We start from the raw sequence: 14644 nt of genomic DNA, 5'->3' as shown, positions 1-14644 counted from the left end.
CACTTGCCATGCCAGGCTTCCTCCTCATGGCCACACATCCATGTCCCTGAGCTGGCACCTTCCCCGCCCCCGCACGGTTAACATTCCAGCCCTGACATAAAAGGTTATTAAAAAACAACCACAGCTCATTACATCCCATAATGTGGCATTTGCATGGGAATGAGCCGGAGCGCTGAGGCTGCTTTCTCCAAACTGAGGGAGGAATGTGGGAGAGGGAAAACGAAGGGCCGGGCACTGGGACCGGGCCTGGGCTGCAGAGCCGCAGCCCCAAAGCAAAATGTGGGGCAGGCATGGAAATTTACCTCAACATTTACCACCACACAGGGAGAAGAGCGTTGGTTTCACCCCATAACCAGCACAACACAGCCCAAAAGGCTCCTGCGTCTTGGACGTTCCCCCCCTCAGCAGGCAGAAAGGGCCCAGGACAGAGCTGAAACCAAAATGACCAACAGCTCAGGGAAATGAAACACAAAAACGAGTCAGAAGGTGGCAAAGGCAGCAGGACAGTGGAAATTCAAACACTGGCCACAGGGACGGGCAGGCAGCTCCATGCCAGATGCAGGGAGTCACTGTCCCTGCCTAACATAGTCCCTGGGGTATTTTATTGGGTCGGGCTGAACTGTGAGGACACGGGGTATTGGGAGGGACACAACCCCAAAAGCACATTGCTTTGATCTTTGATGAAAAAATGTGAATAATCAGCCACATCTCAGTTGTGCACAGCTTCACTGACAGCCCGTCAAAACCCCAGCCCCCACCCCCAAACCCACCAAAATTTGCTTTTGTCTGCGCTAGAGACTCGGCCGCGAGGACAGCAGAGAGCCACAGGGATGAGGAAGGCGCCGACCCCTACATCTCCCCTGGGTCTACTTTGGAAACCCCCCCAAGGCCACCAGAGGGGACAGCAGGACACCCTGCCTCCCTCCATCAAGCCCTCCTGGCCTGCAAAGGCCACCACGCTGGGCAGGTGGGCACTCCTGCGTATAGGAACGAGCACTGCCTTCCACCCCAAGCACTTCTAATCCCATCTGTAACCTAATTATCACAAAAAAATTCAGCAAAAGAGCTACAGAAACTGCACCAGCCTGGCTTTCCCAGCGAGGGGCAGGAACGGGGCCAGGCTGCATTTCCAAGGAGCAAATCACACCTAACCTCTTTCCTTTAAGAAGCACGTGAATGCTCTTACCATGGCATGAAAAGGGGGGGAAAGAACAAGAAACATCAAGGACTCGTTTGTTATTCTGCCCTTGCGCAATGAAGTGAGCCATTGTTCCCTACCTGGGGTAAAAACGCCTTTCAGAAACCGCCAGTGCTTTTCCCAATGCGCTCTTGAAAAAAAATGTCAAGACCAAAGCTGCTGGAGAATCGGTGAACGGCTGGAAAAAATTACAGCTAACAGATTATTCAGAGGGTTTTCACACTTGATCTGTAAACGCTCTTTTATTTAATAAAAATAATCATCCATTATAGCAACTTCTGCTTGTGTTTTCTGTTGGTTTGTTTTACAGTAAAGCACAGTTTGTTTATTTGCTTTCCTCACGTCTTGAGGATTCAACTCTGAAAATGCAAGTGAATGTAAACATTGCTCTCCAGGTCCCAGGATGCAGCCGGGCACCCTCAGAGTTAATTACAAAGCCAAAGAGAGAGCAAAATCAACAAAACACTTCCAAAAGTAAAAAGGTATTGTTTTAAAGTCTCTTCCTTGCACCACAAAATTCCAGAGAAGGCAAATTCATCCGATACAAAAGACTTAAACTTGGCTTTCTCAAACAATTTCTATGATTTGTCAGCACTTGATAAAGCTATTTTCATAACATTTAAACTCTTGCCAACGCATTTACTGTGATATATCAAGATTTTTTTTCCTTCAATATTCTCCATAAATTTCTTCATGGCACAAAGATGTTACATTTGTTCTGTTCATTTTGTTTTTTATTATTTTGTAGCAGAAAAAGCTGAAAGACATTTCAGGAAAGGAGTGTAAAAGCAGTAATAACTCTCTCCTGCTCCAATCTCACAATATGTACACATTTCTTTAAATAAAAAAAAAATAGTAATACATTATAAAATACAGGGGAAAGTGTCTGTAAGTTTCCAATTTCAGGGTTTTGCCCTGTGTAAGACGGAAAGAGGGATGCTTCGGTATTTCCTAGGAAAGGTGAGTCTGGCAGATTAAAAACTTAACTCTCCTCCGTTAATTCAGAAAGTTGGAACCACCTCTGCAAACAAACCCCCTCTGCTTCTGCAGGAAACCCAGCAGGATTTAAAACATCCAAAAAAAAATCAATACAAACAAGATAGCATGATCTACAGAGCCCTGATATTTGCTATGAAATGTTATCTATTTACAGTTGGAGGTGGGGGAAGTATGTTAGTGCTGAACACGTTTCGTCACTGCACTGTGGTATAATATCAGGCGAGATTAACTCGCCGGGAGCTTGGCTGGGTCCCAAGCCTCGCACGGCGTGAGAAGGAGCCCACCTCACAGCCCCCCAGGACAGCACGGCAAAGCCACCACTCCTCGGCTCTGCTCTAGCTCGTAACAGCTGGGAAGTTCCCAGCTGAGCTGTATCATAGCACGGGCAGCAGAAAAATTAAATACAATCAGGTATGACTCCAAAAGAAAAAAAAATAATAATAATAATTAAAAAAAGCCGGTCTGGCAAGATGTGTGATACTAAGCTCTGTAGTCAAAAAAAAAAAACAAACAAACACAGGACGGACATTGGAAATTTTGGTAACGTTGTCAGGCTGATGGGCAGGGGAAATGGCTCTAATTTTTCAGTGGTTTTGAGTTTTCGGGGGGTGGAAAGAGAGGGACTTTTAAGGTATCAAAGATAATTAAAGCATTCACAGTTTCAAAGCTGCTTGCCTTACAAAAATTAAGACATTCAGATTCAGGGATACAATACTATATTTTACACGGGGGGGGGAATATTAATTACATATACAATACAACAAAATAAAAAAGCCGACACCTCTGAGGTGGCATACTCCCTCTTTGTTGTTCATCTCACGGAGCTGCACGGAGCTTGTCTTTAAAGAGTCAAACTGAGCAGTCATGAAAATATCCACTGAGAGACTCTGGCAAAAGAAAAAAAAAAAAAAAAACTAGCAAAGTAAACCAAGCAAGTCAAAAGCCATCCTCCCCTGGAAAGCCGAATGCCACGGCTCAGACTTCCACTTGCCTGCTGCTCCTTGCTGCTGCTGCCTGGTGTGTCGATGGGCTCGTCTCGGGTTTTGAGGGTTTCCTGCTCACAGGCTGAAGGAAACCATCCCATGCAAGCACAGCCCAAGGGAGCCATGCATTACTCTCCTACAAAGTCTTGAACGATTAGTCCTGCCCAAACCAGGGGGTCCTTCAAACAATCCTTTTCCTCTCTATCCTACAGAGGATCCTTTTGAAGGCCCGCCTGAAGTCGTGGTTGAAAATTGTATAGATGACGGGGTTCAAGGAGCTATTGCAGTAACCGAACCAGAAGAAGAACTTGAAGAGGGTGTCGGGCACGGAGCAGCTCGTGCAGACGGCAGTCAGTGTGTAGGTAAAGAAGAAGGGGAACCAGCAGATGACAAAGACACCGATCACCACCGCCAGCACAAAGGTGAAGCGCTTCTCCCGGTTCTGCCTGCCCCTCCACCGGGACCCTTTGGTGGTCCTCTCCTCCTCCACCTTCCTGGGCAAACTGTCCCCAGGCTTAATCTGGCTCAGCTTAGTCTTGGCCTTTCCCCTCGACGGTCTCTCTGACTTCTTGGGCTGGTTGTTGTCCTGGTGCTCGGAGGAGGAGGTCTCCTCCATGTCGATGCCGTTGACCTCTCCCTCCTGCCCGTCGCCTCCTCCGGCCGCTTTCTCCCCGTTGAGCTGGGCTGTGGCCGGCAGGTCCTCCTTGTCGGCCAAGCCGTTCTGCTTCTTCTCAGGGCGCTCTGCCCGCTTGTTCGGCGGCACCCTGGTGCGCCTCTTGGCTATCTGATAGATGCGCACGTAGACCAGGATCATGATGAGGCAGGGGGCAAAGAAGGAGCCGATGCTAGAGGAGATGATGTACCACTTCTCGTTGTTGATCTTGCACAGCGCGACCCCCTGGTCTGCCTGCTGCCCGCTCTTCTTCTCGATGGAGATGAGCGGTGGGAAGGAGATGACGGCCGAGATGACCCAGACGATGAAGATGATGCACTTGATGCGGCGCGGGGTGCGCTTCAGGTTGTACTCGATGGCTTGCGTGATGGACCAGTAGCGGTCCAGGCTGATGGCGCACAAATGCACGATGGAGGAGGTGCAGAAGAGCACGTCCAAGGCCAGGTAGATCTCGCACCACACCTTGCCGAAGTACCAGTACCCCATCACCTCGTTCGCCAGGGAGAAGGGGATGACCAGCGTGGCCACCAGGATGTCGGCCGAGGCTAAGGACACCAGGAAGAGGTTCTGGGGCGCCTTGAGCGCCCGGCTGGTGAAGACGGCGATGATGACCAGGACGTTCCCGAAGACGGTGAAGAGCATGAGCAAGCCCGCCAGGCTGATGAGGGTGACGGTGGCGTGCAGGGGGTACACCGTGCCCCATCCCGGCCCGACCCCGCTGTCGTTGAAGCTCCCGTTGGCCGCGGGAGGCGGGTAGCCCTCCTCCTCCCCCAGCTGCCGCTGGTACTCCATGGAGGAGAAGAAGTGGCCCCTCTCCGTGAACGGGCGCTCCCGGTTAAACATCAACCCCGGCTGCGCGGCCGCCCTCGCCCTTCGCCCCCCAGCCCCAACCCAAAAGGGGGGCTCCGGGGAGGGGGGGGGGGCTCCGCGCTCCTTAAGGCGCCGCGCCCGGGGCCGGGGCTGCTCGGGGGGCGCCGTGGGGGCGCGGGGGGCCGCGGCTCATCCCGGGCGCTGCCGGCGGAGGGGAAGCGAAGCGAAGCGAAGCGAAGCGGAGCGGAGCGGGGGCCGGGGCTGCAGCCGGCGGCGGCTGCCGTGCTTCGCCCGCCTGCCGGCCCCTTTATAGCCCCGGATCAGGCCGGGGCTGCCGCGTCAGCCCCACGTGGGGAGGGAGCTGCCCCCGGTGCGCGCACACGGACACGGACACGCCGCGCACACGCCTGCTCCGCCTCCCCCCCCTCAGCCCCCCGTGCTCATCCCCATCCCCACCCACCGCCCCCCGACCCTATTGTCACCCCCCTCTCCATCCCCAAATCCTCCCCCCCCCACTCCGCATCTCCTCCCCACCACACACTCCCCGCAGCCCACCCCACGGGGGTCGCGCCCCGCTGCGGAGCCGCAGCCCCTCCCCGTGGGGTGAGGACACGGGAGGGGAGGGGACACACAGGGGGGGCTGCTCCTGCCTCCCCCCTTTCCCCCCACGGGGCTTCGTGCGCCCCCACGGGGGGTGGGGGGGGCAGCAGCGGACCCGTCCCGCGTGGGGTCCCCGCGGGGAGCCCCGGGGGGGCACCGCCGCCGCCCCTCCGTGCGCCCCCCGTGCCGTGGGGATGCTCCGGGTGGGGTGGGATGGGGGGGACCGGAGGGGACCAGGGGGGGACCAAGGGGGGCCGGGTGGCGGCGGGCAGCGCGGGGGGGCAGTGGCACCTGCTGGCCGCGGCGCCTCACTGCACGCTCCGGCCCCCGGGGCCGCGGCACCCACGGGAGCTCTCGGACCGCGGCCGAGCCCCAAAAGCCTCCCCCCGGGGCTCGTCCTCCTGCCCCTTTCCTTCCCAGCTCCCCGCTGTTTCTCCCCAGCCCCATAAGCAGGAGGATGGGAGGGGGGCTGTGGTGCCCACGCCTGCCCCATGGGGTGCCCAGGGGGTGTTTTTGGCCAGCTGCAGCAGCAAAAATGTCCAAAAACGGGATGTTTTCGATGGGAAAGCAGAGGTGACGTACCTGGTGGCCCCAAGGATGCCAGCTCCCCGCACACAGCTCGCTCACCCCTACGGCACTCGGGCTGCAGCCCTGACCCTCACGGGCTCCTCGCTCTCATTTTCAGCCGGCTCCTAATGATGCTCACGCCGTGCTCCAGAGCCAGGCAGCTGGTAATTAATCGGCGCGCCAGGCGCTCGGGCCAATGAACGGATTTGCTCCGCGAGATGGAGGAAGCCCTGTCAGCTTCAGCCCCGCGCCCTGCCGGTGTTATAAGCCAGGCCCAGGAGTGGTGATGCCCAGCAGACAGAGCAGGGTGGGAGATGGATTGGGTCTGGGAGCGCAGAGCCTGTGGGGCTGGCACAGGATGGAGAGGTGGGGGAGTGGGGGACCCACAGTGCAGCACGCCTGGGAAGGTGGCAAGCCGTGGGGAGTGACTTAAAACCTGGACATTGAACCCAAAGTGATGTGCATGGACCTTTCCGTGCACGTTGGAGGAGTCTCCATTGGAGTGGCCGTGAGCTGCAACCACCGACTCCACAGCAAGGGGCAGGTGGAGGCACACGGGGTGCAGGGACTCACCTGGGTACATGGCAAGGTGATGCTGGGCGTTGGGGCCATCTTCTGCTTTCTGCTGGCTGCTGGGAGCTGCGTGCTCTGCAGGACATGGGGCTCTGCCTCTGGCACCGGGGCTTGGTCTCCCTTGGGTGCGGGATCAGCAGGGGCTTCAAATCACCCCAGCAGAAGCCTGAGGACAGCTGGGAGCATGCTGTGCTCATCTCCAAGAGGAAACCTGGCACACCAGCGCACTTTCCTTGCATCACCACCACAGCCATGCGTGTGACATCTTGGTGACATTATTGATGCCTCCGGAGCCCCGGCAGCACCCAGTGGTGCCTGCAAAGCATCTCAGCAATGTCACATCTCCCTCCTACCTCCTCTGCAGGTTGTCCTATAGCTCTGCATGGCAGGCAGGTGGGAATGCCAGGGCTGCTGAGCACCCCCAAGATGCCCCACAGCAGCCTGCAGCACACCCGTTCCTACAGGACGCCGTCTTATGAGCTCATCCCGCACTTTATGGTAATTTGTAATAAAGCCTCAGCTCTCAGAGTCCTGGGATTTGCAAAGAACTGTGAATTTGTAGCCTGTGGAAGACTAGAGAAAAGCTTCAGGGGAAAGAAAAACAAATAGTAAATAAAATTTTTATATCAATCCCCCGGCATTTGCATCCAGATGCTCAGTTTCTGAATGCGAGCTGCTAACAACGCTGGTGTAAGCGGCGAGGTCTCTGCAGCTCAAACCCCACCAAGAGCCTGATGAGAGGGCCCAGCACACGGCTCACCCTCCTGCCGTGCTGACAGCACCACGCACCGATCAGGGGATGGGAATAGGGATGGATTCAGACCAGTGGGGGACCAGGGGAAAGGGGCAAGCAGTAGGCACGGTGCAGGAACGTGCGGGCAGGGGGAGGGAGCTGCAGGTGCTCTGCAGCAGAGGTGAGCAGCTGCCTCCGTCGGCCGTGTACGGGGGAGGTCTGGGCTTGGCTCGCTCACCCTGATCTCCGTATTTGCATACACATGGCAGGAAGCCCTGGTTGTGGCTGTGGGTTTTGATTGTGCTGCTGGCTTTGCCTGAATTATTCAAAACAGCGTGTTGTGCAGGGAGGTTTGCTTTAGTAACCGGGCTCTGCCGGGGGTAACGCACTGAGAGCCCATGGCCTGGGATGCTCCGTGGGCTAACGACCAAATAGCCCCTCCTAACACCTTCCAGGGGGACAGCTTTCCCCCAGGCCAAGCAAACTGCACCCAAGCCACACCAAAAAAAAAAAAACAGGAAAAATAAAAATATATCAGGGAAGAGGCAAAGATCTTGAGCAGGCAAACCTGGCATGGTTGGGTAGATCACAGTGCCACTGCCCTGTAATCCCAATGTCAGCAAATGCACCATCCATTTCCAGGGAGGCAGTGCAAGTGCTGTGATTCATCTTCTTCTTCTTATAATAATAATAATAATAAATACTTTAAAAAATCATCAGAACTGTGTCTGGTCTGGCCGCCCACCCGTCTGTCCCCACCAGCTGCTCTGGGAACCCAAGTACTTGGCCCTGAACATGCGTTCAAACCCACAGACCTCCCCTTCCCCATCCACTGCACTGCAGCTGTAGATTCTGCTCTTTTCCTCGACCTGACAGCGATGCCTTCCCCAGCAGCTGTGTTTTTCAACAGAGTTTGCCTGGACTCAGCTGCTGGATGTACTTTCCCGAGTTATTTGAATAAACCATCGTGGAAGGGATGGCAGCGACGGCGTCCTGCGCTCGCATCTAATCCCCCGTCAAGCAGAGGGACGCTGCCGTGGTGTCGGGTGTAGGGCAGGGAGGAGAGGAGCACGCTGAATATTACCGATCATAGCAGATCTTCCCTGCCCCGTGCCTGGCCCAAACCAGCGCAAGACAGATCCTCGGTGACCACCTCCTCCCTCAGCATTTTTGTCACAGGCAGCTTTAAAGCCCTGCTCGCGTTTCCTCATCAGCTGCACCGGGGTTGCCTGCCCTGTTTGGCAGGATCGTAGCCGCCAGGTTTGATTGCACAGCCCTAAATCAACAGCCAGGAGAAGCCTTTCCGTGCTGGGGCTCACAGCACGGGGTGAGGGCTCACAGCCTCCCCCCCCCCCGTCTGCCCATGGGATGCATCAGCCAAAATGGGCACAGAGGGAATGAAGCACAAAGCCTACAGACCACGAGCAGCTCCTGTAAGACCCCATAACAGGAAACTTACCCAGTCAGCACCAGCCCACGGCCAAGGGCCTGGCTGCAACAGGGCACCCGGGCCAGAGTTGCCTTTCTGAGGGCAGGCAGGCCTGGGCAGGCGGAGAGGTGCCGTGAGCATGGCGAGGTGCCGCTGCCTTCCCTTCTGACCTCCCCTGAGCAAAAGCAACCCAGGTTCTTGCAGCTCAGCAAGTTACCTTTCATCAGCAGAGCCGGCCCGTGTTTAAAGCAAAATTGAGGCTGCCTGGCTTTAAAGTGTTTAATTTCACAACCGGGAGAGGCTAAGGTCCAATTAGTCAGCTGGGAAGCCGTAACTCCTCGGTTCAAGCCGCACATCCCGGGGCCCGACCGCGTCCCTGCCCTTTCCCTCCCTGTTCTTCACCATCGCCGTCTGAGGCCCTGACAGCAACACTGCCTGGAGGCCAGGGCCGCAGTCAGCACGATTCCTTCCTTCACAGCACCCCAGTGAGCCGTGCCCTCACGTGCCACCCCAAAAAGCTGCCAGCAAAGCCAGCGGCTGGGCACGGGGAGTTCTCGGAGGTGGCTTTCCACACACAGCAGCACCAGGCAGGCTTGCTCCGCGTTTAACCCAGCTGGGCCTGCCTGAATGAAGCCTGAGTTGGAGATCAAAGGGCTCGGCATGGCAGCAGCAGTGCTCGGAGGCTGAGCTGTGTAAAGCATCCCGGGGATAATTGCCTGAAATTGCCAGGTTCCCAGAAAGCAGAGCCCGCTGGCGCGATTCCACCAGGAGGGAGGCTGCTGGGGAGCACGGCGAGGCTCTAGGTGCTCTCACTGACTACTTACTTCACCATCTAGTGGCAAAAGCAAATAACGCGGAGAAATCATCCAGAAGCAGCAGCTGGATCTGTGAGGAGAGCTGTCTGAGTGCCAGCTTCCCCCTGGTGTCCCCACAGGTGCCTGGGAGCACATCCCAGCAGCAGGACACAGGACACGTCCCGGCTGCCCTCCCTGGGCTCCCACCCTCCCACAGCAGCAAGGACAGCCAGGGAGGAGCATGCCAGAGGGCAGCACCCAAAACTGCTCCAGTCTCCCCGTCCTAAACCACCACAGTGGCTGACATTTAGGCTGGCCACCACCTCAGGACCCTCTGTCCTGCCGCTGTGCCCCCAAAGCCCCCCCCTCGTCCCCAGCAGCAGCCCTGATCTCCACACGGAGCCCACCCGCCCGCTGCCAGCAATCCTCCCATCGAGGCAAGCTCACGCTGCCGGCAGCCACCCCTGCCCCAACACCTTCTTTCCCCTCTGGAGTGTCAGGAGCCAGGCAGAGGCACCCGACGGCCACGCGAGGGAGGTGAGGCCGCTTTTCTCCAGAGCCGGGGCTCCCGTCCTGGCGCTGGTTTGCAGATGCCACCTGTACGTGCCACAGAGGGAAATCCATCATCGTGACTGCGGCCGTCCCCTCGTCTACAACACAATTAACCCTGTACGGATTATAAGCTACAATATATATATATAATTTTATTTCTTTTCCCGAGAGGCTCAAATTCAGTTTAAACACCACCTTCCGATTTATTAGCTGATTCAGCACTACCGCCTGCTTTTCAGCAACACACAATAGCTCTCCCCAGGAACCATTTATCCTATCTGGGAATACCACCCCGAGGGCGGTGCTGTGTGACCAGCACAAGGCACTTGGAGGAGGCAGGCTGACCCACTGGATGCAGAGAGCAGCAGCACAATGCATCCGCTTGTGCTTTCTCGATTCCGGTTTTCCTTTTCCCTTGAAACACCACAGGTAGCAAGGGAAATTTTCTCCGGACTGAACTCACAAGCTCTGAAGCACCACATAAAACCAAGCACATAACGGCAAACACAAACCTCTGCTGCTGCACACAAACTCTCTTCCCTTTTTCACGAGAAGTAATCTCCATCCCCGCGCAGGGCAGAACCAGCAAATTCCCCCGCCAGGGCTCTGCCTCGGCACCAGGACGGAGCCCGCAGCAGGTCGGTGCTCCCGGCAGCACCGGTGCCATCGCCACCGTCACCTCTGCCCCTCGGGGAGCAAGTGATGGGCACCGCAGCCGGGAAGAGGGAAAGGAGCCATCTCCTCTGACAGCCCCGCTGTTTGACCCGTCCTTAAATGAAGGGCAGGATGGACAGGGAAGGCAGCCGTGGTGGGAAATGCCTGAGCTCCCCCACGGATGGGAAGCGTTGAACCCTCCCTGAACTCTGCTTTCCACTCATAGAGCCCGAGCAATTTGCTGGCTCACAGCCGCGGAGAAGTGGAAATTGCCAGGCGGCACCCAAGCGTTACCGGAGGCGCAGTCCCAAATGCAATCAGGTGCACTGACAGGAAAGCAGCGTAACCGAAATCAGGACTCAGCAACACCCTTTCATTTCAGCCAGGCTGGAAATCACCCCCAAATCCCCAGAAAGACAGCGCATCGTGGATTTCATCTGGCTTTAACCAACAGCCCTGCGAAACTGTTCGGGGACACATTGGCCACAGGGCAGCCAGTGTGGGGCTCTCCACCCACCCAGGATCCAGGCTTGGGGCAGCTCAGGAGGGCTCCCAGGCCTTGGGTATCAGGCCAACCAAGTCCTCTGGAGCTGAAAACCACCACTGCTCCCCCACCACAACGCACTCTTCATTGTCCTTAAGCGGATCCAGAGACAGCAGTGGCAACGTGCAGTTACGGTAGCTTTAACACATATCTTAAGAAAATCTCTTCATTTATTTACATTTCTGGGGAACTAAGCGTCTGTACAAAATGAAAATATCATTTTCTCATTAATATTTCACAAACGATTTAATTGTGGGAGGGTGTGGGTTTTCCCCAGCAGAAGCGATGAGCATTACCAAGTGTTACACATATTTCAGAGCCCTTTCAGGGCCGCTCTGTGTCACTTCAGGAACTAAGACATTCATCCTTGCTCCTGACAGGTTTGGAGCAAAGATCAGCTGCAGGATTACTTAATCAAAATTCATTCCTCTCCGAGCCTCGGCACACACCCCAGGCCAAGCCATTCATCCAGCGAGCGCTCAGACATCAAAACCTTCACAGGGAGCTTCAGGTTCGCTCCGGGACACCGCGTAACAACCCAGCTGCACTCCATAAATCACGTGTACAAGGAGCTCGCAGAAAAGTAAACCAACGCACGGCTGAGCCAGATGCAGCAAATCCATCTTTTATTGTCCTCCCTCCCAGCCACCTGTTCCCCAATCCTGTTTTCCTCCTGGTATCTCCATTCAGCAACAGCTTGAGAACAGGGGGTTGTGACAGTGCAAAGCAAGTTCAGCCGAGGATCGGGATGCACCAGCAGGTGTCAGGACCAGAAACTGCTGGGTACCCGCTTTTTTTTTCACCTTCTCTCTCTCCCAGCCCTTCTCCACTTACTTCCACTCAGCACAGCCTGGAAAGCACTGGGCCAAGACAGCAGGCTTGCTGCAACAAGTGCGAAATTTGGAGGAGGAGAGATGGGAGGTGAGAGTACAAGAGAAGACAAGACCACAAGTGACACCGAAAAAGCTGGTAAGGAAAAAGGAAGCTCTGCTGGAAAAGCCCCCAGTTTTCATGGATGATTCTGCTGCTCTCATCCAATGCAGGTGTTTTAAGAATTTCTTGAGGGGAAAAAAAAAATGCACTTCTGTTTAAACTATCCAGACAACGCTTGGCAATCCCTTGAGGCCCCACAACTGTAACAACACGGGACAAAAAGCAGTGACAAGCTCAAGTGAAGCAACTACCAGGCTACAGCAAATTAAGGATTCGTCATGAGTTTTAACAAAGAAATACTTTACCAGCAGGAAAAAAAGAAAAAAAAAGAGAGAGATGGTGTTGTGGAAAGAGCTTTTAAAAGGGAATAATTTTTTTCTTTCCCTTTTAAAAGGGAACAAGTGTGCAATTTTGCAGATAGCATCTCAGTCAGAGCAGTGGGGTAGATTGATCTCTAAAGACTCTTAAAAGGTTTTGCAGTGGAAAAATAGTTGCAAGGCACAGTCAGACAATTAAGCGTGCAGCCCAGGCTGCCAGCTGCTCACTCGAATGCTCCAGATGGCTCCTCCTCTAAAACATCATCATTTGATCTTGGTAATCAAATTATCTCCCCCTCTTACAAGCCTAAGTGAGGCAGGGCTTGGATGAAGAGCTGATGTATTTTATTTGACTGATGGCTTGCAAAACCAAAACAAATTAGCTTTCAAGGCACTCTGTCTCTTCTAATTGTATCCAGGCTAACCATCTCCAGCTCTTTAACACCTTTTTCTCTGGCATAGGCTGCTCTCGCCACCACCTCCAACCCAAAGCACTCACTGTAAGCTATCCAGCTGCCTCGGGTCCAGGTTTCATACGGTATTTGCACCCCAAACACCCCAACGTGCACGGTGTGAGTGAGGCCCTGCCTCTGGACAACAGCGTTGGGAGACTCGGGATCCTGAAGCACTTGAGGCTGAGTTAACTGCACCAAAACACATCCCATTTGTCTCACCAGGTACCCAAAACCCCACCTGTACGTTTTCCAGGCCTTAATACAGACTTCAGGACACAGGGTGCTGGGAACAGACACGCTCTTCACTTCGCACTCAGGTGCAGCCCTCTTCCGAGGCCAGGCTCATCTGGGGATGTTCGTTTAAAGCATCTGAACAGAAAGTGCTCGTGGCTGGCAGGAGCCCCTTGGGAAAATCAAACCCAACCAGGGCAGCGTTGAGCTGCAACTAAAAAATAAGGAAGAGTAACACTAGAAAATTCCCAATATTTTCAGAAAGTGTTACGCTCAGGCTGTTAAAAAAGGCCAGCTGAAATATTCAGAAGTCCTATCTGCTAAAGCCACGCACTCCTGCCAGCACGTTTGAAATTCTGGCATTATTTAAATCAGCACACCCATGTGAAGTTTAACATCAGTTTTGTCTCTCAAATCTAGCTGCAAGAGACAATGAAAATTGGTGTTACGGCTAATCAGAGGAAACAGTTATTGCAGCGTGTGGCTTGCCTCCGAAATCTAAATCCCAATCTGATCCGTTCATAGTAAAATTATTCTGCACTGAAATTTAGCACTAAACTTTATCCCCCACTCAGCTTCAGTTTTTCATGACAGCTGTACCTTTATTTCACAAACTAGAAGGCAAAGAACAAAATAGCCTGCTGAAGGCCATGAATTAGGGGGAAAAAACGTCAGAGCAGGGCTAGAAAACTACAGAGAAAGGCAACAAGAATTACCCCAGAATGGGAGAGGTTTTGTTTGAAGGTAAAAAAGGCAGAGCTCTATGACTTGAGGAAAAAAAAACCCTCCTCTTTATGAAAAACCCTCAAGAATAGTAAAAAGCAGATGAACAGGAAAGAGACTCTTGATAAATATCTCAGAATCTATGAACTGGGAGTCACCAAATGAAATAAGGTGGTGTGGTTTGAAACAAACAGAAGGAAGTCCTTTTTCACCCAGCACATAATCATATTGCAGAATTATTAGACACAGGATGTTGCAGAGGCCAGAAATACAAATAGATTTAGGAGGGAAAAAAAAAAAAAAAAAAAAAAAGAAAGAAAGAAAGAAAGGAAAAAAGAGCACTTCTGTGAATTTACCAAATCTATCAAGGGCTACTCAATGCCGTGATGCCGACGCTGCTTTGAGCCCTTCAGACTCAGCTGCTGAGCCCCGGGGCAGGGTGCCAGAGGAGCTGCAGTCCCTGCTGCTGTCCTTACACGTCTGCTGCTCAGCACCACGAGACGGGGAAGGTTGGTATGTGGCCAGCACTGTGGCATGGCACAGCTGCTCTCATGGTACAGCTGCAAATCCCTTAGGGTCGCTGCGTTCAGGTCACCAGGCCACCAAACGAACCTACAGGGATGTCCGCAGCTCAAAGACAGACCACAGGGCAGTTTGATCGCATCCATGCTCCCGCAGCAAGTGCTTCAGTGCCCTCCTCGACACTGTATCTGAACTGCTATGGCCTCTACATTAGGATTCCAAAGGATATCAGCGTGTGTTTGTTTGTGGGACACGCTGCAAGCCATGACCTTCTCGAAACAGCATCTATCCTAGGGAGTTTCACAGAGCTAAAGGACAGCACTTCGGAGCTGCCAGGTCAGCTTGGAAATACTG

General features: G+C 54.1%; 1 protein-coding gene across 1 annotated transcript; it reads right to left on the bottom strand.

Annotated features, from left to right (window-relative positions):
- Positions 1 to 3361: 3361 nt before the first annotated feature.
- Positions 3362 to 4696, bottom strand: ADRA2A (adrenoceptor alpha 2A; the record flags this gene model as incomplete). The annotated part of the gene is made up of 1 exon (XM_084290369.1): positions 3362 to 4696. One exon carries the CDS (start codon positions 4694 to 4696, stop codon positions 3362 to 3364), a length of 1335 nt encoding a protein of 444 aa, XP_084146495.1.
- Positions 4697 to 14644: the final 9948 nt, after the last annotated feature.

Source organism: Netta rufina, assembly GCF_964035555.1.
Source record: "Netta rufina genome assembly, chromosome: 7".
NCBI lineage: Eukaryota > Metazoa > Chordata > Aves > Anseriformes > Anatidae > Netta > Netta rufina.
This window is presented reverse-complemented; position numbering and strand designations above follow the sequence as displayed.